The sequence below is a fragment of the Candoia aspera genome, chromosome 7 (genome assembly GCF_035149785.1).
Source record: "Candoia aspera isolate rCanAsp1 chromosome 7, rCanAsp1.hap2, whole genome shotgun sequence".
Classification (NCBI taxonomy): Eukaryota; Metazoa; Chordata; class Lepidosauria; order Squamata; family Boidae; genus Candoia; species Candoia aspera.
The window spans coordinates 24,042,444-24,066,608 of NC_086159.1; the positions used below are offsets into that span (position 1 = coordinate 24,042,444).

General features: G+C 37.6%; 1 protein-coding gene across 6 annotated transcripts in view; it reads left to right on the top strand.

Annotated features, from left to right (window-relative positions):
• POLR3B (RNA polymerase III subunit B) overlaps positions 1-23,869 on the top strand; it is a 69,989-nt gene extending 46,120 nt beyond the window's left edge. The window contains exons 24-28 of one of the 6 annotated variants that reach the window (XM_063308541.1): positions 8,466-8,569; positions 9,473-9,639; positions 11,220-11,333; positions 11,941-12,114; positions 23,234-23,869. In XM_063308541.1, coding sequence (XP_063164611.1) covers positions 8,466-8,569; positions 9,473-9,639; positions 11,220-11,333; positions 11,941-12,114; positions 23,234-23,363 — 689 coding nt within the window. In that variant the 3' untranslated portion in view covers positions 23,364-23,869. Of the gene's footprint in view, positions 1-2,599; positions 2,677-8,465; positions 8,570-9,472; positions 9,640-11,219; positions 11,334-11,940; positions 12,115-15,072; positions 15,271-23,233 lie in introns of those variants that run through there. The other 5 variants (XM_063308542.1, XM_063308543.1, XM_063308545.1 and 2 more) reach the window with 5 other exon arrangements.
• Positions 23,870-24,165: the final 296 nt, after the last annotated feature.

Genomic DNA, 24,165 nt, shown 5'->3' on the forward strand with positions numbered 1-24,165 from the left:
TCCATTCCCATGACACTGCATTTCATCCTACGTACAGACTACTCCTGAACAAAGATCAGACTTTTTAATTTTCCCCATTGCTTTTCAGATATCAAGCAGATAGGTGCAAATAGCTGAAGTCAGATTGAGCAGTGATCCTCAAAGTGCCTTATTTGTGCATAAATATGTTCATATACAATGAGCCATGTGCAACCAGAAGTGGAGAGGTCTTCAGTGCTTTTCATAAAGGGACCTGGGGTCTGAAATGGTTTTCAGATACTTTCAGGATCCTCAATGTGCACATACTATTTTCAGTGCAGTTTAAATTGTATACTTGGAGATCTTAATCATAGAACCATGGAAATAGCATTTATAATGTAACTGAGGTTATGACTCATAGCTCTTGAGCCATAAACTTCCACAGTCCATCCCTTCATGTTACTCTCTTGGGTTCTTCCAACTTGGAGTTGTCAAGGTTGTTGACAGAGTGTGGTGAGGTGAGGGCCCCTACCTGTTTACTCAACTGTTATCCATAATTAAATTGGCCAGGCCAGGACTGGTCTCACAACTAAGAGAGGTGATCAATACCTATGGTCACTGTGTTCCCTTATGCCTAAGAAAGCAGTAGTAAGATCCTTAACTAGCACTAAATTTGCAGAATGATCTGCGCTGCTTGCCAGTTTTTAATTTAGTAGAATTTAAAATGTTGGTACTGATCTAAAAAAAACTTAAATAGCTTGGTGCCTGACTATCTAAGGGACAACATCTTCCATTACAAACTGAACATGTCTTGTTGCTATGATCAGCAAGAGATGCCTTTTGAAAATACCCCTGTTGTCAGAGATACCTCTTTCTGACACATAGGAGAGGGTCTTCTCCTGTGTTGCTCCCAAGCTGTGGAACTCAGGATTCAATTTGTCCCCCACTCTTAGTATTTAGGAAGTTTGTAAAAGTTTTTCTAGGCTTTTAATCATTAGATAATATTTACTTTATCATCCATTTTAATACATATTTTCACATTTTATATTCTGTTTCTATTTTTAATTTTCATTGTCACCTTGAGTGCTTGCCAGAGGAGAAAAGCATGGAATTAAATAAATAAATACTGTTGATATTTAAATACTCAAGGCAGAAGATGCACAGCATCCTTATTGGTATCATTCTGTGCTTAAACATGAGCTAGAGGATTTTTTCCTCTTCTGACATTTAACCAAAATATAAATTCCTGCCACTTAAACCAGTTGACCTCATAAAATAACTCTAGTCTTTTTTAGTCTGTTAGGACCTTGAGGCTCTTTAAATTCTTCCCATCCTATGTGCTTTCTGGGCTGAATTTTTGCTTTCTGTGTGTTGATACCAACCTCCACAATTCAGGAAGAGCTGTACATGTTGATATGTATTTTAACTGGACACACGTTGATATGTATTTCAACTATATCAACTGTATCATCTATAAATGGAAACAGCATCTAAATTTCTGAGTACTGTAGATAGGGTGCTTTGGAAAATGTGTCCCCTACAGTTAGAAAGTTGGGGTAATTTTACACTTGACTCAATAAGTCAAAATGTGAAAGTTCTGAAATTCGGAGTTTAAAACACTTATGCCATCCCTGACATTTCACAAGGTCATCCTATTACTGTAACATGTATTTTTAGTGAATATTAATGTCCAGTTTTATCAGTGGCTTGATTGACTTAAGTTTTCATTAGTGTTATCCAGATAATTTGGGAAAAGCAGAAGGCAGCCTTTCCTAACGTGGCACCTTTCAGAGCTGTTAGACCAGCGTTTCGCAACCTTGGCAACTTTAACATGTGTAGACTTAAACTTTCAGAATTCCCCAACCAGCATGGGAATTCTTGGAGTTGAAGTCCTCACATCTTAAAGTTACTTAAGTTGAGAAACAGTGTGTTAGATTGTAGTTCCCAGATTTGCCAGATGTTTTGGGGCTGCAATTCCCAGAATTTGCAGCCAGTGTGTCGAAAGTAGTTACAGCCCAACACATTCTGGAAGAGCACTGGCATCGGAGATCAACTTAGTGGATATCATAGTTATTTTTTTCAATTCACCCAAATTAGAATCATTCTTAGTTCCAGAGAAGACTGAGAGAGAATTTCTGGCTTTTATATATCTTGCATCTTTATATTTCTAGATTTTCTCTTCCTTCTGTATGAATCCCAGTGAAAGAGAAAAGTTAGAGTCCTTTGATGTGAAAAAGCAATCTATCACTTCTTTGAAAGAACAGTTCTCAGTCTCTCATGTGAAAAAGGATTAACACTACTAACAAAGGTCGTGCAAATCACAGAACTAAACAGTAGTCCTGAGCAGTATTCCTGAAGTGGAAGAACTGTATTTAAGCAACGAGGATTGGAATGGCAAACAGAAGCTGTTTTAATAGCTAAAGATCCCAGATAAAGGCTTAAACCTTTCCTTGAGTATCCACACTAAAAATACTTCTAAAAACAAGGAAATGATTTTACATTCATTGATATTATGTTTATGAAAACATTCTATTGCAAAAGGATGTGTTTATTCTAGTGCAGAATACACTTTATTTGCAACATTGATTATCTCTTAATATTATTAAATAATGTAAAATGACATTTATAAATTAACTTTAAGGCTTGGTCTGGCACATAGACATTTTTCTTAAATCTATGATGGCTTTTCTTCCTTGAACTGGATACATCAGAATACCTGTAAGTATTTGTCTCTCATGTTTTTTATCCTTTTTTTTCAACCAATAGATTCCCAAAATACTTAACAAAATAACAAGCCAATTAACACAATCCTACAAATATCAGACTAAGTTAATAGGACTTACTCCCAGGCAAATGCATGAAGTATGCATCCTAAAAAACAAGAAAATTGGATTTCAAATGCCATTAGAAACATACATCAAGTGACAGACAAAATCAAGCTCTGGCTGAACTATTAAAAGTCATACTGGTTGATTAATACCATAAATGTTCTAATGAATGCAGTATTCTGTAAACAGAGTCAGAAGGCACCACTACCAATGGCCAGCATTTAATGGCCAGCCACTGTTACTCTATGAATTCTTTATTTCTTTACCCTTGTGCAATGTGTGGGTTTCTTGTTTAAATGATTGGAATTATTCTTCATAAACAAACTAAGAACAACAAGGTTTGATTAAACCAATAATCTATCTAAGCTAGCAGTATGTTTTCACAATAATTACTTTGGGTTTAGAGGGACGTGAGTGCAAGTCTGCCCTTTCACTTGTATTCTCTAGCAGCTGGTCATCAGAGACATAATGTGTCTGACATTACAGTTACATTATAGCTATCATAACAAGAAGCTACTGATAGCCTTATCTTCCCTGATTTTGTGTAATTTCCTTTGAAGCTCTCCACACTGGTAAACATAATTACATCTTCCACAGATAACAAGTTTCACAGCTTAACCATGCATGCAAGAAGTATTTTCTTTCTAATAGTAGTACGAGGAAATGGTGGACAAATAGTTTTAACTACGTTCACAGAAGGACGCAATTCTACTTTGGTTATTCGCTATCCAACTCATCCCAAGATCTTGAGTCAGGTCACATTTCATAAAAGCCTTACAAAATCATGCTGAATTAATATGGAAGCATAAATTATCCATTCTTTTTTATTTATTGTTTGCCAACTTAAAACTAGTCCACATTTTTAAAAAGCATACAAGACTTCAAGCTTTTTATCTTATTTTCTTTAACAAGCTATTTAACTTACTATTCTAACAGTCAAATGAGCATTTTCTCTAAAGAACCAAACAGGTAACCTTCTGACCCTTTTCAGTAATTCTCCCCCCTCCCCCCACTTACTTTTCCCCTTCCTGGCTACAATGTTTTTATGACTTAGGATAAAACGCCCAATTTTGCTTAAAATTTTAAAACCATTTTTCTCTGAAGCTCATGATTAAGTTCACTATCTGTATTTTTCAAAGTTCCTATGCTTGTTTTACAGTAACTACTTCCAGGAACATCGTAAGATTTTCAGTTAATCAGTTCTTTTTGTCCTTCAGACTATGCAAATTTATCACATCAGACCATTCAGCAGCTCATGGGAAACCAATGTACAAGCAGTATTGTCTTCTAGCACCTCCTCTGACTTGGAATCCTTTTAATAAAGAGGCTAATCAAGTTTGCTTATGTATTATTTATTGGTTAAATTTCATTCTGTTCATCTAGAATCTGCCCAGTGAGATGAGAGATCTGCAAATTATTCACTATGGAAAAATTAATTGTTCCCTGTTAGGGAAATCAGTGCATATTGGCAAAGAGTTTCTGCTAACTGGAAGACCATTGGTATCTGGGTTTTTTTCCTCCCAAATATAGCAATAAACTGGGTTCCATAAATACATGTGTGCTGCTCTAAATTAATGGATCTAAAAAAGAGAAAGTAGGTATACAGATTATCCTGACCTCTTAATATTAATGTGGAATTAATAAATTACTAAGAAAATATATGTTTTAAAATATTTTAAAATATATGAACTTCATAGTATAAAGTTAAAAGCATTTTAGGATCTCATGCTGCAGAATCGCAAGACAAGCGGAATACTGTGGGAGATACAATGTAAATTCTTTGTAATAAAAGATCCTCTGTGGAATACATAAAAGTTTTAAAATTACACTAAACATCTAGAAGATACTGTCCTAATGGCAAGTTCTATTTTTAATCTTTTCAGCAGAAACTGATAAAACTGCAGCTGTGGCTTCTGATCTTTTAATTGTGGCCTGGCTTACATTCTTTATACTGTGGGGCTTAATCAGGGTTTAAATGTCATAGGATTATTTGTCTTTTCTGAATTTTAAGTGCTTTACTACTTAGTTTCATGGGTATCAGTTTGTTCCCGTTGCCTTTTTGCATGATGGCAGAGTAGGATTTTAACAGCTAAAAAAGAAACACTATAAATATCACTAATCTTTGGATTTTGCACATGGGAAAAAATACAAACCTTTTGCAGAGCATCAAAATATTTAGGCTTGAAAAGCAGAACTTCACACATACCATCCCAAACTGGACTCTGAATTAACAACTCTGCATGAGTAGTGATGTGTAGCTGTTTGGATGCAGAGCAGAAGATGTACTTTGGAAAGTAGGGGCATGTTTGCTGCGTCCTTCATAAAGAGGCCACACCTTTTCCCAGTAACTACATGGTCCCAGTCAAGTGTACATTTGCTTTAAGGAGGGGCTGATAGAGTATGACAAGATCATAGCACCTTGGTGCCATCTCTTGAAATTTACACGTGTGTTCCTGGATTTTAGTGTGGCTACTGTGTGAGACCAGGAAAGGGGATAGCTTCCTTGAGCCACATCCCCTCTGAAACATCTTTTCTGCTTGGGAACTGAAGAGCTGCACATCTAAACATACGAGATTCTTTAATTTAGCCATTATCCTAGCCACAGGTATGTACCCACTGTCAGTTCAGAGGTTCCAAGACTAATGATTGTCCTTCATTTAAATAACCTTCTCCCATGAGTCAGGGTAATATTTATGTCCTTGTGAGGTAATACTTAATGCACAAAATCACCTACCCTTGTGAGCAATAAAAAGCAGAAATGAAGAATCCTCTTAATAAACAATTTATTGCCAAAATATTCTTAATTTAAAATTGTGTTTCAGATTTTGCTGATGTTTTATTTTAATCAATCAAATAACCAATTCTATGTTTTGCATCAATTACCCTCTGTTGAAATAATTGGAATGGGGTCAAATATTGATGAAGTTTATTATACAGAGATTTATTTGCCAAATCATAAATCTTAATTCTATGCTCCCTAGAAAAAGATGGGTACATTCATCAGAAATAGGGACATGCAGATCCATAGAATCTATTAAGATGAAACCTCTAGTCCATAATGAGCATTATGTTGAAATAGAAACCTGATGTACCTTTATATAAATCTGGTTTTCTTTTAAGTATAATTGATAATATGATAGTATGCATGTGTACTTAAAATTACATGCCATGGTTTTGAATGGGATTTACTTCCAAAAAAGTGAGAGGTAGTATTGTAATCTAAAACTTTATTTTTTTAATATAATGGTTGCCCCCTTTAGCTAATTTTTTGCACATATTCAAGGGTGTGTGTGTGTGTGTGTATGAGACAGTGAAATAATTCTTCAGACTTTCATATGCCTAGAGTAGATTCTGTGTCTCAACAGCTTTGATTTTTGTTGTAGATTTTGAAAAGGACTTGTTATTTTGCTGTTTTGGATAACCTTTAATATAAAGTAATATGCAGACCTGGCAAATTAAAATAACATTGTAAATTAATAACGAAGAAAATATATAATGCTTTGACTGAAAAAAAAATTGTTAACATTCTAGAGACAAAAAAACCCCCAGAGGTGCTGTTGCTCAATTCTTTTAGAATGTTTCAGCTGATCAGCTTTTTAGAGTTTGGTTAAAATTAAGAATTTTAACTTATTTCTGAAAACAAGAACTTCTTAAAATGGCTTGCAAAAGTGGTGGTTTCTTTTCCCTCAAGTCTTTCTAAATATTTTGTTTTAACGTCTAATCTCATTACGCTTTCTTTGTGTTTAACTTGTATTAAAATCTGTCAGCTATGACTGGTCTCATAAGCACAGTCAGCGGACCAGAATAAGTTAATTATTTACTTGTGTCACTAGTGCTCTTCATCTAATGAAATGCACAGCTGTGTTAGATCTGCAGTTGGACGTCTCGATTCCATTGTTACACAAGTCAGCAAAGGGTAGAAGCTGCTATGATGGAGAGGCCTCTGTTCTTTCTGCTGTTCTGCCTTTCTGTGTCGATTTCATGGATCTTTTATCATTCACTTTCACACAAAACAAACAACACAGTGGCTGTCTGCTATGGGAACCGGCTTGGCATATGAAAGGGTTTCAGTGCCTGAAGTAATTTTAAGTTAGCTCAGATTTAATTTTTGCCTTATAGGTGCCCTTTTGGCGTAATAACACCAAGCAATTTCCTAGTGGAGGGAAAGATGTAAATTTGACTAAAACTGCCCAATAAATGTGTAAAAAAATGGTGGGTGTGAAGTTTGTCTTGAATGGTTAATGTACATAAGAACCAACCATCATGGTTCAAGTTCCCCATGTATCTGTATTTATATTTATATATATGTATATGTTTGTGTGTGTTTATATATACATACATATATAGGAATGAATGATGCATACTTTAAAATATATATATATATATATATATAATACTTTGTATATTTGCTGGGAAACAGCCAGTCTCCCAGTCATGGACTATGTGCACATTCCACACAGCCAGTTGTTATTGTACATATTAACCACTTATCTGTGTATCAATGTGTGTGTATTTGTACTTATTAAATCACATGGTAGCACAGTTGCTTATTTCAAAATGTGGGTATTGAAGTATGTTTTTGACTATTTGATCTTACTAAATTAAGGTTTAAGTGCTGAATCACTATTTAATAATGAATTAAATTATATAAACATTGAGATAGTGGTTAAGGTATTAAAGAAGAACTGGGTGACCTTGGTTCCAAGTTCACTCATAGGTATGGAAGCTCACTGGGTGACTAAGGCCAGTCTCTGGTCTCAGACAAATCTGCCTCCCAAGGTTGCTGTTGGAGGGTTAAAAATGAAGAAAAATAGCCATGTAAGCTGCCTTGAGGAAGAAAGACAGGCTATCAATCAAACCACTAAATAAAATTCTAAAAAAATCTTTTTTCACTATGCCTTCCCTAGTCCCTGTGAGTTTAGTTCCTTGGTTAATGTTCTGAGCAAGCCCCAGGATCACTATATTTTCATTCCTTTCCCTTCCAAGCCAAGGCTGTTGATAGACTAAATTAGTTTTAGTCAGTTCATTACGATTGCTAAGTTTTCTCTAGATTAAGATACCCTCCAATTTATAATAGTCATAAAACAAATATTTCAGTATACAGTTATTAAAATCTTCTGTGGATTATAAATATTTTTTAGATCTGATTGAATCCTTTAAACTAAAATTTAAACTAAACTGCCTGAAGGTAGCAGAAATATTTCTAGACATTTGCATTTACTCTGTGTAATGACACTTGGGAGCCCATGTTATCTAAGGTTGGCCATATTCTGGATTAAGATGGGGTATGAGCTAGTCTTTTTTTTTTTTTTTTTAATTTAGGCTATGTGGGATTGAATTTTCAGAAATATAATTTGGAATGGATACTTCTGTGCCAAAGCTTGGCTCTTGCAGAGTACAAAGGAGACAAAAGCTATGTATCAAAAGATATTTTAGTGTGTAAAATATCAGTGTAATTTTAAAACCCAACTTCTTCCTGACAGTATTTTGTCCTGACTACATTTTCATGTGCATGAGAATATTTTTGTGGGAAATGTTCTAACACTATTTCCTTAATGCTTGTCCAGTAATGCTTCATTCAGGAGAGGAATTGGACTACATAAAAACATAATGTATGCTATTGATCTGACGTACAGTGTGAATTCTTTGCGTTTGTTTGAAAGATACACTCTATTCTAGGGGTCTGTGGACTGATTGTACCTCAGGAAGACATGCCATTTTGTGATTCAGGAATCTGTCCTGATATTATTATGAATCCCCATGGCTTCCCATCACGTATGACGGTATGTAACAGCATACATTTATAATTGCATTTCATTTTAATGGATTTTTGTAATACTAAGATTTTATCTTTTTTTATAAATTTCTCTATTAGCAGTGTCCATTCTCATATTCTACATCATTCTTCGTAGCGTAGAACAAATGTGCAGTCTGTTACATATCTTGAAAGCTGAGCTTTTCTATATGCTGAAAGAAACTGGTTTGCCCAATAACATTTTTCAGGATTATGCTTATCAGTTGGGGCATTTATATTCATTATTTATCTGTAATGTGTATCTTCGTAAAGCAGTGGGCAGCTGCTTGGTTGGAAGAAGCTGGTGAAAATGAATCTGTGCTTCTCTTAGTTACTGCCAGCATGATCAAACAAAAACTTTTTGGACACTGTATTACATAGCCTTTGTTAATTGTCTTCTACCTGATTCCATTTGTTGCTTATAAAGCATTGGTTATAAGTCAGAGGGGCTTCCCAAGTTTCTTGTTGCCTGTCCTGGTTGATCAACTCCAGTTTATAGTTTTGTTTTAGCTCGCTGATTCCGTCTCCTTTCTTTTAAAATGTTAAGGAAATGTAGCTAATTGTACATAATCACCATAACAGTAATAATAAACTTGAAGAAATAATGCAGCTCAGTTGGAAAAGAGACTTTCTTGGTTGTATTGCCCAAGGAGAATGGACAAGGCTGTATGGAAATAGAAGAAAGGAATACACAATGACAGTAGTTGAATAGATCAGTTTGGTCTACCAACAACACCTTGGTCAGGCAGAGAGTGCTGTCTGGCATCCACTTAAGGTACACCAAGGGCTAAGATATCTTAAGTACAACACTTCTATTCTTTGAACAGCAAACCTCCCTTTCGTATCACAGATTGCTGTTGGTGGAAAGCTGTCTCTGTTCTGTGTTGCACAGGTGGGAAAACTAATAGAACTTCTGGCAGGAAAAGCTGGTGTCCTAGATGGCAGATTTCACTATGGAACAGCATTTGGGGGCAGTAAAGTTAAGGATGTGTGTGAAGATCTTGTTCGTTATGGCTATAACTATTTGGGGAAGGATTATGTAACATCTGGCATCACTGGGTAAGAATATCTTAAAAGGGTACTGGGAAATACGCCATTTCCAGTTTTTAATGCATCTTCTTGTGTTGAATTTAATATGTAATGATAATATGTGTTAATTTTTTATATGAACTGTTTCAAAAGGTTTTTCTACCACCTTATCCCTAAATCATCCAATATAACAAAACAAAACAAAAACCAGCTTTTCCATATTGGGAAGTCTTGTTTGCTAATAATATTTTGCTAATGATATTTTCAAGGACCTTGGCAGAAGTGTGCTCTTAGAAGTATAGTAGCCTTCTATTGTATAAAGTTATATAAAATATAGTTTTGGAGGCAGGTGTTAGTCAACTGGGTCTTTTTTGTCTGGAGCTTTTGACAATTATTGAATCAGTCTGGCATAGCTGACTGATCTCTTAACTTCCCGCTGTGTTGATTAAACTATCTTCAGAGATGTGGTGTTCAAAGGAATATGAGATGACTTAAGAATACAATAGGGCCATATCACAATATGTCTTTATTTTATCTTAATTGTGTTTTTCAGTTTCTTATTCCCTCCTATTCCAAAACCAACCAATTGTCACTGAGTTATTCCAAGTATGGAGGATGTATTTTTTTTAATCTTAAATCAGATTTGCTATCCAGATTAAAGTCAGGGAAATAAACACTTTCTTTAAAAAAATTGACATTGTGATTTTCCTGACAAAATACATTGGGATGTCAAATCTTACTTCAACATACTTAATGAAAGTTGAATTTGTCTTCATTTGTAAGAATGTTAAAAGCCTTTTTTTCTTCCTCTTTTGTTAGCACTTTTCAGTCCCCAGCAGTAGGTGGGTTCCTTTTAGTTGAAACAACAATCTATTTTAAGGTCTTAAGCTACAGTTTCTGTGTGATTCCTACCACAGAATTGTGCCACTGATTTGCAGTAATATTGGTCAGGAGCTTGAACAGTACATGCCTCCCTTGGAGCTCAGGTAGTCCACCCTACATTATACTTCTGGGTACAAGTCAGTAAAACACATCCTTTTCTATTAAGCTTTATAGAAAAAGTAGAAGAGCTGGTGATCACAAAATAGTAAGAGGGAGGGAATTTGCACCACGCCCCATAGTCACGGGGAGAAGGAGGGACAATTGAATTTGTCCCCACTGTGGCTTCTACTGTTCCTCTTAGCACTATGTGCCATTACCCCTGCTACATTTCTCCACTTCTTTTTTCTCCCATTGGCCCCATTTTCAGGCCCTCCACCTTGGCAGCCACTTTAAAAGTCCTTTTCAGGAATTTCCTTCATGTAAAAAAAGAACTGAACTGTTTGTTTTTCAGATAACAATACTCACATTTTACTTTCCAATCACAGATACCTGGTTTTTTCTCTCGATTGAGTAAAAGGTTGCAGTTTTGGCTTCTGTGAGGATGGGACCTGGCCAAGACATAATGAAGAGAAAAAAACCAAGTTGTCTACTATTCAGTTTTTCCATATGTAGCATCATTTTTCTGGATCCTGGTTATATGAAAGTCATATATTTTTGTATATTTTTACAATGCTGATCTGTTTAGTTTTACAGTTAATTTCTCTGCTTTTATTTCATTTCCTTCTCAGGGAACCCTTAGAAGCCTATATCTATTTTGGCCCTGTGTATTATCAGAAGCTGAAGCACATGGTCTTGGATAAGATGCATGCAAGAGCCAGAGGACCCAGAGCAGTTCTTACTAGGTATGAAGGAAGCAGGAACACAGGTGCACAAAATGAATAATATTTAAAGATATACAGTATAAAAGAAAACCACCGAATTGGGTTTGATTTTCAAATTGTTAACTGTTTTTCAGCTGTTACACCTGTGCACATTTTTCACATATACTTCAAATTGTTTTCAATTATATTGTACATTGGTGGTGGTTACTATTATTTGTTAGATTCATATCCTGCTCTTCCCCTAAGTTGAATTCCAGTTTCCCCCAGAGGAAACTTCTGTGAGCAAAGAAGGGCTCAGAGTGGGTATAACTGGCCCAGTGTTATCCAGTGAGCTTCAAACTGAGGGTGGACTTGAATCTGGTTCTCCCCACTCTTGATCAAAACTTGAATTACACTGCATACCAGGGTCCTTTAAGTAATATATACAGACTAAATATTTCAAATAAATAATACAGAAGAAAGTACACTATACTATTATCCATTATATAGAGGTGATCAGGTTCATCTTCCACTTTCACTGCTGGATCCTTAGCCAGTTGAAGGAAAGACACAACTTATATACATATTACTGAATCTTAAATGAATCTGGAACTAGAAATAAAATAATTACAAATTTCTTGATTTAAAGGCAGCCCACAGAAGGCCGATCCCGTGATGGGGGACTGCGTCTGGGAGAAATGGAAAGAGATTGCTTAATAGGTTATGGAGCCAGCATGCTCTTGTTGGAGAGGCTTATGATTTCAAGCGATGCATTTGAAGTAGATGTATGTGGCCAGTGTGGATTACTAGGCTACTCTGGCTGGTAAGTGATAATGTTTGATGCTCATTTACAGTCTGTGGTTATGCATGTCTTTAGGATGCATATAACATAATGATAATAAGGTGTTTGGTGCAAGAGATAGTTGGGAACTAGAGTTTCCCAAGGCAGGAATGCTGAAAACATAAGCAATGACAACAGAGGTCCCAGGAGACCCTGCAGAAGCTGCTACCACAACAGCAGTGGTAGTCTGGTATCAGCACTAGCCTTGTTGCCTGAAAAATATGTGGACTGCTAAGCATACTTGTAACCTTCTTAGCTCAGAATTAACTTTATATCTTTATGAGACCAAAGGACTGCGCCATAACTGAACCAGTGTGGGTTTCTTTATAAGCGTTGTGATTAAGGGACAATCCAGTAGATAGTCTTCTAACTGACCTGGGCTAATCCTTACTTGGATAACTGCTAAATTCATGGCACATCAGAAGGCTAACTTTGAGGATCCTGTCTTCCAAGCGACAGCCATCTGTGAAATTCATCTGCTCTGGCAGGGCAAGCACTGATTGCAAGAGTACACTACAGGGTGCCAGGTACTGGCACAAAATAAGAGTATGGTTCCAGGTACTGGCTGGAATGAGAGTAGTTTAATTGAGAGTTTAAAGAAAGAGTGCAGTGTGTTATGTGACAAGTACAGTTGAAGTCTGCCTGGAAGCTTAAGTTGCTACAGGCCTGGGCAGATGGAAATACATTACTATTCGCTCCATACTTCTGGTGGCCAGCAGAACTCTACTCTCTATACATGAGAATTGCACAATTACACATCAAGCATGTGCTTACCATGGAGAGTTTGGTATTTCACAGAAGGGTACTCAGTTAAGCCAGTGTCCTCCCAAAGCATCAGTACAGTGCCAAAATTGTGGGGCATTTTGCCAGCAAATGCCCTAACTGCTCCTGAGCAGAATCCATGCCAGGAAACTATATGGTTATTGTCACCAAGAGCTCCCAAACTGAGACGACTAGAAATGAAGCAGAGCCCAGATTTGCAGAGCAACTCACCAATATTTAGGCATTTTGATTGTGCTGAAAATCCAAACTGGTATCAGAATCCAGCTATAGACTGTATTGATGGCCTATTTCTACTCTTAGGTTCAGTCATTGTGTGCACAGAAACACTGGCATGCCCTCCAGCCCTATTTGGCCTCCCCTTTGTTTTTGTCAGTAGACCTAGGAATGGTGTTGGTTTCAAGCTCACAACATATTCATTGGAACCAGAATGGCGATCACTTTTGTCTCCCCTGTGCCAGACAGTGGAAAACAGCCAGGCAATTACAGGTTTGAAAGGCTTTACTACCATGTCATAAGCTTCCTGATAACAGCTGGTAATTGAGTGAGTGATTTGCTAGAGCCCAATGTCTTGCCTTAAAATTTGAGTCGTCAGCAGGACAAAGGCAGAGGCTGAAATACAAATGTTGTCTGTTACAGTCCAGAGTATGAACACCAGAGAATTCAACAAGCCAATCCAAATGTCAAGCCAAGGATTTAAATACAGGGCAAGGAACAAGACTGACAGGAGCCCAGGACTAAAGTCAGAAAGTTATTTCAACAGGGGACAAGGGCCAGGAGGTGCTGATTTGGCTAAGAGTAGAGGTGCTGCTGCCCTCTCCTCTCAAGCGTGTGTCGATCTCTGTGTCTCAGCTTTCACTGCTGCTGATAGGTTCTTGGGCTAGGTGTCCTGCCAGGATCTAGCCCTTCTTTGTGTAAGTCAGATTTCACCTGCTTAGACTTAGTGGCTACAGGTATCTGATTGACTGCTGACCCTTCAGGCTGCCAGTCTGTCAGGTCTGTCTCTTCAGCCTCTAGCTTAAGGATTCAGATGAGACCATAGCAGGATGTGAGACATGTAGCCTGCAAGAGGTCAGACCCTCATCAATCACAGCTTCACCAGAGGACTCACCAGTCTCACCATCATCTCTTTAGAATATATAGATGTATTTTGGAAATACATCTACTTCCCTGGACATCTTCCAATCCTGTAGTTTTTAAAAAATGCCTAAACTTGGACAAAGAAAAAAAGGGTCCATCAGCTGAACGTAGGAATTATACTAGAATGTGATTGCTTGTATTATCCATGTTAGAAATAGCCGAGTTACAGCTTTTTTCCCCCAGAAAAGATAGTAGAAGCTGGGTCATTGTCCTTTTCTATCTAAGATGTTTATTTGTTTGTTTGTTTGTTTATCAGATTTATATAGTTACCCATCTTGCATATCATAATCCTGTTTTACAGATAATAAGACAATAAAAAGCATAAACCAACATAAAAACTCCCAGTATCCACACATCCAAGAGGCAACTTTCTTGGGTTCCACCCACATGATACCCCAATGTTTGTCAGAAAAGCCAGGTCTTCAAGGCTTTTTGGAAGGCCAGGAGGGTAGGGTTGTGCTGGATGTCAGGGGGATGGATGTTCCAAACAGCCGGGGCCACTACCAAGAAGGTGCGCTGCCTAGGTTCCACAAGACGGCAACATTTAAGGGAGAATTCAGATTAGATCCCACTACAAATCTGGCAGTAGAGCTTAATAGAAATTATATCTTTTGATAGGAGGAGGATGGTGATGATGATGATGATGAATGTAATGAATATTTTGAATGTAGGGAAAAACTTTTTTCTCCAAAATGTAAGATGTGGAATCAGTTCTTCCTTAGTGTTTTCATGATTCCCGTTTTTATCTGCCCTCCACCAATAGGTAGAAAAGGGCTTAAGGACAATTCTTTGCGGTAGAAAAGGGCAATGTCTATGAAAAAATTTAAGTGCTAAGAAGGGGAGCATCTGCAGCAAAATTTTGCAAATGCTGCATAATTCCTATGCTCTTCATCTGAGAAGATACCGTAACCGGCTTGGGAAACACAAGAACAGAGATACCAATATCATTTCCATCCAATTCCATCAGGCTTCCCTGAAAATAATACAAATAGTGTACTTTATTGTTTCATGTTGCTTCAGGGGAATTATTATTGCCAGCTCAAACCCCTCAAATGGAGAAGCACTGAGCTGCTCTCCAGCCCACTAAGGCTGAAGCTTCAAGTAATACCACACTTTGGCTCCTCTTGCAGCTATAACCATAAAGGTGCCAAATTTGGGATAGGCGAATCAGAAGCTGCTCTCTGTGCGACGGGTCTTGGCCTGGGAAGCTGTCAGGAGCTCTGGTTGTAAGAGGGAGAATTCTTCCCATCTCTAAACAGATCCTGTCAAGTCTTCATTGGATTAAACTTTGGTCTGGTCAAGAAGAGGATATCTTTCAGTTTCTTCACCCAGTTTTGAAGACTGATGCCTGCCTGCTTCTACGGTTCTACTTCCTTATGCTTTTTTAAAATTAACTGTACCCTGTTAGTTGGTTCTGTTGTCCCTCACTTAGCTATTAGGGTGCCTTGTTCTCCATTGCAAAAATGTAGACAGGAGGAAAAGTCTCATAATGAAATGAAATTCAGGCTCTCCTACTACAGGCAGATGCCAAATCAGACTGAGTAATGGATGGCCTGGCCTGGCCTGGCCTGGCCTGGCCTGGCCTGGCCTGGCCTGGCAAACCTTTGTGGCTGCCAACAAGGGAAAAAGGCCAAAGATTACTTTCTGCTTGGTTGGAAACCCATCTATTTATTTTGTTCATAATGGACATAAAGTATTCAGGCTTATGGGAAATTGAAGATGGCAAAGAAACTATTATATAAGCTTTTAGGCAGCTCTATCCCACATTAGTACCAATCCTAACAACCCACAATATCATGTATAAGCATATTTAAATATTTTTAAAAGGCAATCTCCTTCAAGACAAACTTGACTCCTGGTGACTCTCCTTCAAGTCAAAGTTGACTCCTGGTGACTTCATGGACATACTCATGCAGTTTTCTTGGCAATTGTATAGAAGTGGTTTGCCTTTGTTTCTTCCATGATATTATTTTGAAATCCTGGTCTAGTCTAAAGACCAGGTAGTTTTTTGAAATCTCACATCTAGCTTCTACCCAGGTTCAAACTTGCTTATCTTCTGGAAGGCATGCAACTAAAATTAAAAGTTAACTAAGGAACAGATTCAGTATGCTTAGGAGTTGGGAGTTGATGGATTATGGAAAGAGATATGAGACATTATCAAATGGAAGTGAAAATATATTCCTAGAATTTGAAAGGGAAAAAGATCCATTGCCTTTCAGAACCAGGTATCCTCATGGCAAAGTAAGACACAGTATGCCTGCCTGCTTCTACAGTTCCACTTCCCTATGTCCCTTTAAAATTAACTGTGCCCCATAAGTTGGTTCCATTGTCCCTCACTTAGCTATTAGGGTGCTTTGTTCTCCATTGCAAAAATGTAGTCAGGAGGAAAAGGCAACAAGAAGGATATATAATAATGCAGACTACCAGCAACAAGGAAAGATAATCTCAGTCAAAAATATTAACAAATAGAGGAACATGACAAGAAAAGTAAAATAAGAAATGTTTTGAAGAAGTTCAGAGAAATCCTAGGAAATTTTACCATTTAAGGGGGGAATACTCAAGAGTAATCTTGGGAGAGAGTTATTAGAAGCAAATGAGATTAAACAATGGTGGAAAGATTATACTGAAAGCCTTTACAAATGGGATTATAGGATGATAGAAACATATACAGAGAATAAGTCTATAAAGGAAGCACCAGGTGCAGATCAAATACTCACTGAACTGTTTAAAGCTGCAGGAGAAAAAGCAAAATGCTAACAACTCTACATGAACAAATGTGACCTAAGAGATTGGAAAAGATGTACAAAATTTACCAAAGAATGGATATGCAAGAGACTGTGCAAACTACCAAACTATTGCATTAATCACTCGCACAAGCAGCATTTTGCTTAATAGTTCACAAAGAAAGGTACATAAATCTATACATAAATACGAAATGCAAGATGAACAGGCAGATCTTTAAAAAGGGAGACATAAGATCAGATAGTCAACATAAGATGCATAGTGGAGACAACGGAAGAATATAAGGATGAGAATTCAATCAAGGCCTTTGATTGCATACATCATGCCAGAATATGAAATATATTAAGGCTTATGATTATATAGGACATCTTCTTCTGAGGAACCTTTACAGTGAACATTTGGAGAAGCAGAGTGATTCAGAAAAGGAAGGGAGTGAGAGAAGAATGCATATTATTCTGGTATCTGTTAAACTTACATAGTAAGTTGGCAGGATTGGACGAGACAATCACTGGAATCAAAATAGATGAAACATTAGCACTTTGAGATGTGCAGTTGACACCACTTTGTTAGCTGAAAGAAAGGAAGGTGTAGAAGAACAAATTAGGAAAGTAGGAATTGAAAGTGAAAAATCTGAGTTAACGTTAAATGTCAAAACTCAGTCACCATGTTTAATGAACTAATGGACAGTGAAGAAATTAAGTTTTGTTTTCTTGAGCTCAAGAATAAAGACTGACGTGCTGGAGAAATAGATTAATCCTAGGGAGCAGGTAATGAAGAACTTAGATAAGATCACAAAGGGTAAAAATATTTTGATGACAACAAAGATCAGAACAGTTAAAACAATAGGGTTTTCAATGATAATGCATAGTTGTAAAAGGAGGTTGTTAAGAAAGAGCTATGAAAGGAAGATGGACAATTTCAAAGCATAGATACCTGCTAAGAAAACCATGAACTGCGAGAAAAATCAGTCAATTGTCCCTGGACCAGTTAAACAGGAAGTAGAAACTCATGTGCTTTGGATATGTGAGGAGGAGATGGGCGGGGATAAATTAAATAAATAAATATGTGATGGGAACAGATCATGAATTAGGGAGAAAAAAACCTTCTCAAGGGAAGTTTGGGGGAAGAAGGAAACAACAGATCGGGTTGATGGATGAGATCAAAGAAATTACAGGACTGTCCTTCAAAAAACTACAGATTATTTTTAGAGCCAAGTCAAGATGGTGAATGTTTATCCATGCAGTCAGTTGGAGCCAAACCTACCTGTTGGCACTAATTAGCTCTTTTATAAAGCCTAAGATCTTCAATTTTGATTCTAGTTTTTCTTTGTAATTGTGGGGAATAATTACAGTACAGTCCAATAGGTTGTACTGAATTAGTAGGGAATAACAGTGAACGTTGCATATGGTATATATATTTATTAAAGAACAGTTATTTAGAAGAAAGTTGTGCATTGCAGCACACAAAATACAATATCAGAAAATTACACAGTGATTAAAGACATAAAGTTCCCAATTTGCCCCTCTAGAGTTGTGGTAGTGGTGGCGGAGGAAGAGGAGACAACTAGTAGAACTAATGTTAAAAGAAGGTAATTGAAAGCCACGAAGAAGATGCTACATACAAATGCAGAAAACTGCTACCCATAGCTATGGTAATTTATTGCACGAAAGGATTGCATTTCAAACAGGAAAAAGTACAAAATGATATCTTGCCATTCAATTGGTAGAACATTTACAAAAGTTGTTTGACTGTGGTGAGTTACACTATATAAATGTGGAAAATACTTTTAAAGGAAGTAATTCTGGTCTTACAATGTCCGATGGTGATCATAACCTATAATTGGGTTTGTTATCCAGTTATTAGGTGATTATGTGCTCTGTCTGTCAATAGTAAGAGCCAGGCAGCCCTTTAATGAGCAGCACAATAGAAGCTAGGCAATTACAGCAACTCCAGACCTCTAAAAGGGCCTTTGCCAGTAAGTCTAGCTTTAGTAAGGAATTGCTGTATAAATTAGCATGCTTTGGAAAAACTGTATGGAAGATAGAATAGGAAAATATTGGATTTAGCTGTATAGCCATGAACTAGGAATCAAACAAGTATTTCAAGTAAACGTATGGTACTTGATACTTCCAGTGGTACTTGGATTGCATGGCCCTCAGATTGAAACTGTTGAGGAAATGGCAGCAGAATGTTGACAATTCAGCAAATGTTATATTAGCTGGATTTCATTTTATTGCTAAATCAAAAAGGATAAGTTATTTCCAGTGGTTGAACTGCTTCTTCTAACGAAGTTGTTTATTCAGATACTGCTCCTTTAAAGATAGAACAATCCATAGATAAACTGTTACGCTTGGAGATGCTGAATGCTGCAGTTATCTGGAACATTATGCTGTAAGAATTTGAAACTGTGGGCTCAGTCTAGAGCTTATCAGTTGTGTTCTTTTATCACGGCAGTAAAAGCAGTAGAATTTAATGTGTTAAATGGAATTCCAATATCTCACTTATGGTGAAGTTTTAAACATTATACCTATTGTATTGGGGTGGTTCTTTTCAGATGTTGGGTTCTTGTGTCCCCTGAGCTTGGTTGTTTTCCTGCAGACATTTCACTACTACTACTACTACTACTACCTCATCATCATCGCATTAAGAATCCAACTGCTACCTCTATTCTCTTTTCAGATGTGTTGGATTGCAACTCCTAAAATTCTCAGCCAACCAATTCAGTGCTGGCTAAAGACTGGGTGCTGTAGTCTATTCATATAGAAGAGACCACTTTGGGGAAAGTTGTTTTATTACAACCAAGCTTAACAATGTATACTAAATATACATTCTTCCTTTGCTCATTCCTCTACCATTTCCTTCTTTCCTTGACTCCTGTATGTGAAATTTATATTTGGTGCTCTTTAAGGCTGGTATTTTTTTATACTTTGTAAAAAATAATGCATATTTTGTAAAATTTCAGAAACACATTTTGTACTTTCTAAAATACATGTAGTGCTTTACAGTTAAGTATAAAATAGGATATGGTGTTAAATGAACAATAGGTGCCAAGAGAATATTCCTATCCCAGCCCCTTTGTAGTTATCTGATATGCAAAATTTATCAGTAAGAATAACATATAGAAATGCCGTCTTGGAATCTGTCCTACCATTAGCAAAATCCTTCCAATGCACTTTTGGGTTTTTACATTTTCTAGAAAAGCAAAAAATGAATGCAAGTGGAAAGGGTGGTTGGCACTTCTAAAAAAGTTGATTCAGTTTATACTTGTTCTTGAAAAATACTGGCACACTGTAAGTTAAGGTTAGTCCACCTGATGTCCCAAGGCCTCACATGGTCCCCAGACACTTTGGGGGAAGGGGGGACTTCCGATCAACTCTTATTGATGAAGATTAATCACATAATTTCCTTCCATTTTGAGGTAGGAAACTTTTAAAAATTATGGCTAGGTCATAACACGGGCTTACTTAATGTGGTTTTAAGGAAGGACAAAACAAACAAACTAAAACAAGAAAAACCTCCAGAAAATCCTGGCTTTGCCCATTTTTAATTGCCCCACCCAGAAAATGTTAAAGGTAATCTCTGGCTACTAAAAGAGTGCTCATTCTTGTTCTATGCAGAAGAGAAGCATTTTTACAATTTCTCTTCCCCAGGCTCTTAATTTGACTAATTTTGGTCTTGATTTTGACTTCAGTGTTTTTCACTTCCAGTATTTTGTATTTTAATAATCGTTAGCTGTTCTGAAGCATACATTAGCTGTATCATACCTCCAGGCAGTGCTCTCTGAGATTATTTAACAGGTTGCCACTTTCAGGCATGCCTTCCTAGTGTGTCACCCAAAGAGAGATTTTAGTCTTGTTGCACACATTGGAGAATAATATTCAAGTAATCTTCCTTCTCCCCTTAAAACTCTGCTTTGAAACTGTCCCTAAAAAGATTGACTTTGGTTAGAGTGAAACCCTGGTGGCTGAATTAGTGAGCTTTTTGGACAGGCATTCTCAGGGGGAAAAAAAGGTTACTGTTATTGTTGATGGGTTTCAGGGTATTGTCTTTCCTCTCTGTTCTGGCAAGTACAGGTTGGGCCATTCATTTGGCTCACAAATTAAGATTGAGGGGAAATCTCATTCTTCACCCCTAAATTGGAATACTATAATTAACATTTCTGTGCCACTGACTGAGAGTTTCCTTGGTAATAGAGAACTGCAGCTGAGGCTCTCACAGCACTTAAAGGGCGCCACCAATATGTTAGCACATCCATGTCCATTAAATGTTACCATAGGTTGATTAACAGTGGAAGTGATGTGCGGGAAGGGAGTACAGCATTCAAAGGGATCCGTCCTAAAAGTTAGAATTGGCTAATTGGATCACACTTTCATCTACTGTGTATTTAAATTTACACAAATTGTAGTATCCTAAAAGGAATACTTTCAAAAAGATTTATTGTATCATAGATGGCATGATTTGATCCCAAATGCACCATATACAAAATAACTACCTCAACACCTGAGATTGTCAGACATATTTTTTCATGGCCCTCATAATGTCCATCATAACGCCATATACGTACCTTTGGCCCACGAAGTCTTAAAACTCTTGCCTAAGTTTGCTGAATGTCCTGGAACATAGTAGACTTTGTGTCATGAGCACTGATGGTGAGCAGGAGGGGGCCCCTATCCAGGGGGGAAAACGCATGCATAGTACTGAGGAGTTAAGCAGCCATTCAAAGAGACGCAGATCAGACCCGCCTTGACTTTGGGGTTTATCTGTCTGGGTTTTTCCCATGCTTCTTCAGTTTGTTAGGATTTTCTGTCTTATGTAGCAGTAATAAACACTAGAGACCTATTCCTCGTCTCAGCGTGGTTTCCTGACTGTTAGGACACTTTGCGTCTCTTCAAGATTTGGGGAAAATTTAAAATGGCTGGTGTAACTGGAATGCTACCACTGTAATTTATAATGAGGACCCCAGAGTATGAAGATGCCTACGGTCAATCCCAAAAGTTAGGCAGCATTGGCAGTTGTGACAGACTGGGAGGGTGACCTTGGAGAAGTGGGGGAAGAGAGGCTGCCTAGGGAACAATCGGATAAAAGGAAAGGGACCCCGGGAGAGGGTGGCTGTCTAAAGAAGAAACTGAGGAAAGACTTGCAAGATTGTTGTCAGCCCTTCCAGGTTAAACCAGACAGGAAACACAACTAGATGAACTAATTCTACTTTACTATAAGGCTACATTAACAGAATCCTGCAAGTCTGAAAGTACAAACCTCCCGTCTTCCCTATTTATCGCTTGAGCGGTCAGGGCAGGTCTTTCCTCAGTTTCTTCTTTAGACCGCCACCCTCTCCCGGGGTCCCTTTCCTTTTATCCGATCGTTCCCTGGGCAGCCTCTCTTCCCTCCCTTCTCCAAGGTCGCCCTCCCAGTCTGTCGCAGCAGTACATCAACGTCTAGTTTCTGCTTATCTACCAATTTTGTTTTATTTCTAGATGAACCTCCTTGTTTTCTTTTAGTTTTTATGGCCTAAAAAAATAATATAAAAACATAAGTTTTGAATGCATTTCACTGACTGGGTGATTTTGTGTAACGTAAAGAATGTATTTATACAGACTGTGCACCATTATATTTGCGTGTGTGTGTTCTTATGTTAACAGTATGTAGAAATTGGTCTTATCTGCTGCACATTTCAGCTGCGTTGCTGTGGCATCAGAGAGTATCTCAACGTTTCATTTGTTCTTGGGGATGCAGGGGAGTAGCTGGGATGTTTCACCTGGAAGAATGTGGGAGAGAACATTTGGGATGGAAGGCTTCAACTTCATATATTAATTTGAGCTAATCCAGTATATAATTGTCTAGCTAGCATAAATTGGCATGCCCCTCTGTCTCTAATAATGGGTTTAAGAGTGGAAGACTGGTAGGGCCAAGCAATTTTACTATGGCTGGGAGTTGCTACCCCTTTTTCCAGCACTTAGGAGCCACTGTGAGGTGAAAGAAATCATGCAGGTGGGTTTGGAGGATTATGATGGGGGATTTTTGAGCAGAGATAAGGGTTAATTTCATGTTTTAAGCCTGGGACTTAAAGCACAGGACATTAAAGTAACGCTTTTGGCAGCAGAAAATTGTATTGTTACCATTGAAGTGGGGAGAGAATTGTGCAGGGGCACCTTGGTTGGTTTAGGCCAGTGTTTCTCAACCTTGGCAGCTCTAAGCTGTGTGGACTTCAACTCCCAGAATTCCCCAGCTACCATGCAGGCTGGGGGATTCTCGGAGCTGAAATCCACACAGCTTAAAGCAGCCAAGGTTGAGAAACACTGGTTTAGACACCACTTTGTCTTTGTTCCCATAGATAGTCTTTCCTCTGTGGCAGATGCTTAATAACTGGCTGTGGTGCATGTGATGTGTTTGTATGATGTGTGATGAAAATGACACTCACCTTGTTTTTCCTCTCTTTTAGGTGCCATTACTGCAAATCTTCATGCCACGTGTCTTCTCTGCGTATACCCTACGCATGTAAGCTTCTCTTCCAAGAACTTCAATCTATGAACATTATACCCAGATTAAAATTGGCCAAGTACAATGAATAAACAATTGAGAAGCAAAGAAATAAGAGGCAGGCAGAAGTGTAATCAGAAGGCATTTAAGTGACAAGTGCTAAATCACTCAGGCCACAAGTTCCTTTTTGGTTTTCTTTTGGCTGGGAAACAGTGCTCAAGAGAACCTTAGAAGCTGCAAGCACAAAGGCTCAAGCTGTGTTTATCTGTGATAATAAGCTAGAGGTTTTGTATGGAAGACAGAAAAGGAAATAGATGCAGTTATGTTCTCATCTTGGTGCCCTTTGAACTGCATGGAAGCACGACAGATCAACCGTTTGTAGCAGAACAGTCAAGATGCACACACATATAAATAAATAAATAAAAATTTGAAATGGCAATACACTGTTAAAATCAATGAAGTTTAAAGGACCAACTTTTGATGTTTTGGTGATTGAAATGTAATTTTTATTAAGTGGAGGTTCTTTTTCTGTACCAAGTATAGTTTCATTTTTTAATGTTATTCTTGAGATTGGAAATTAATAAAAACTTAAAGGATATTGTCCAGGATTGATTTTCATGGCCAAATGTCTGACGATGCTCTGATATAACAATATTAGAGTCCTTTGTATTAGTAAACAGGATTGATGCAGCCACAGGTTATAAAATAAGCTGCCCTTTCCTGTCTGTGGAGTTCTATACAAGACTTATTTGGCGATTCAGAAATGTACAGCTGCAGAATTCTAACCCCACAGGGAATCTTAAGATATCCTGAATCACACGGTACTTCCATTTGCATTTGCAAATTTTGGGGGGGGCAGGGAGAAGAGTTACCAAATAAACACTGACTATAATG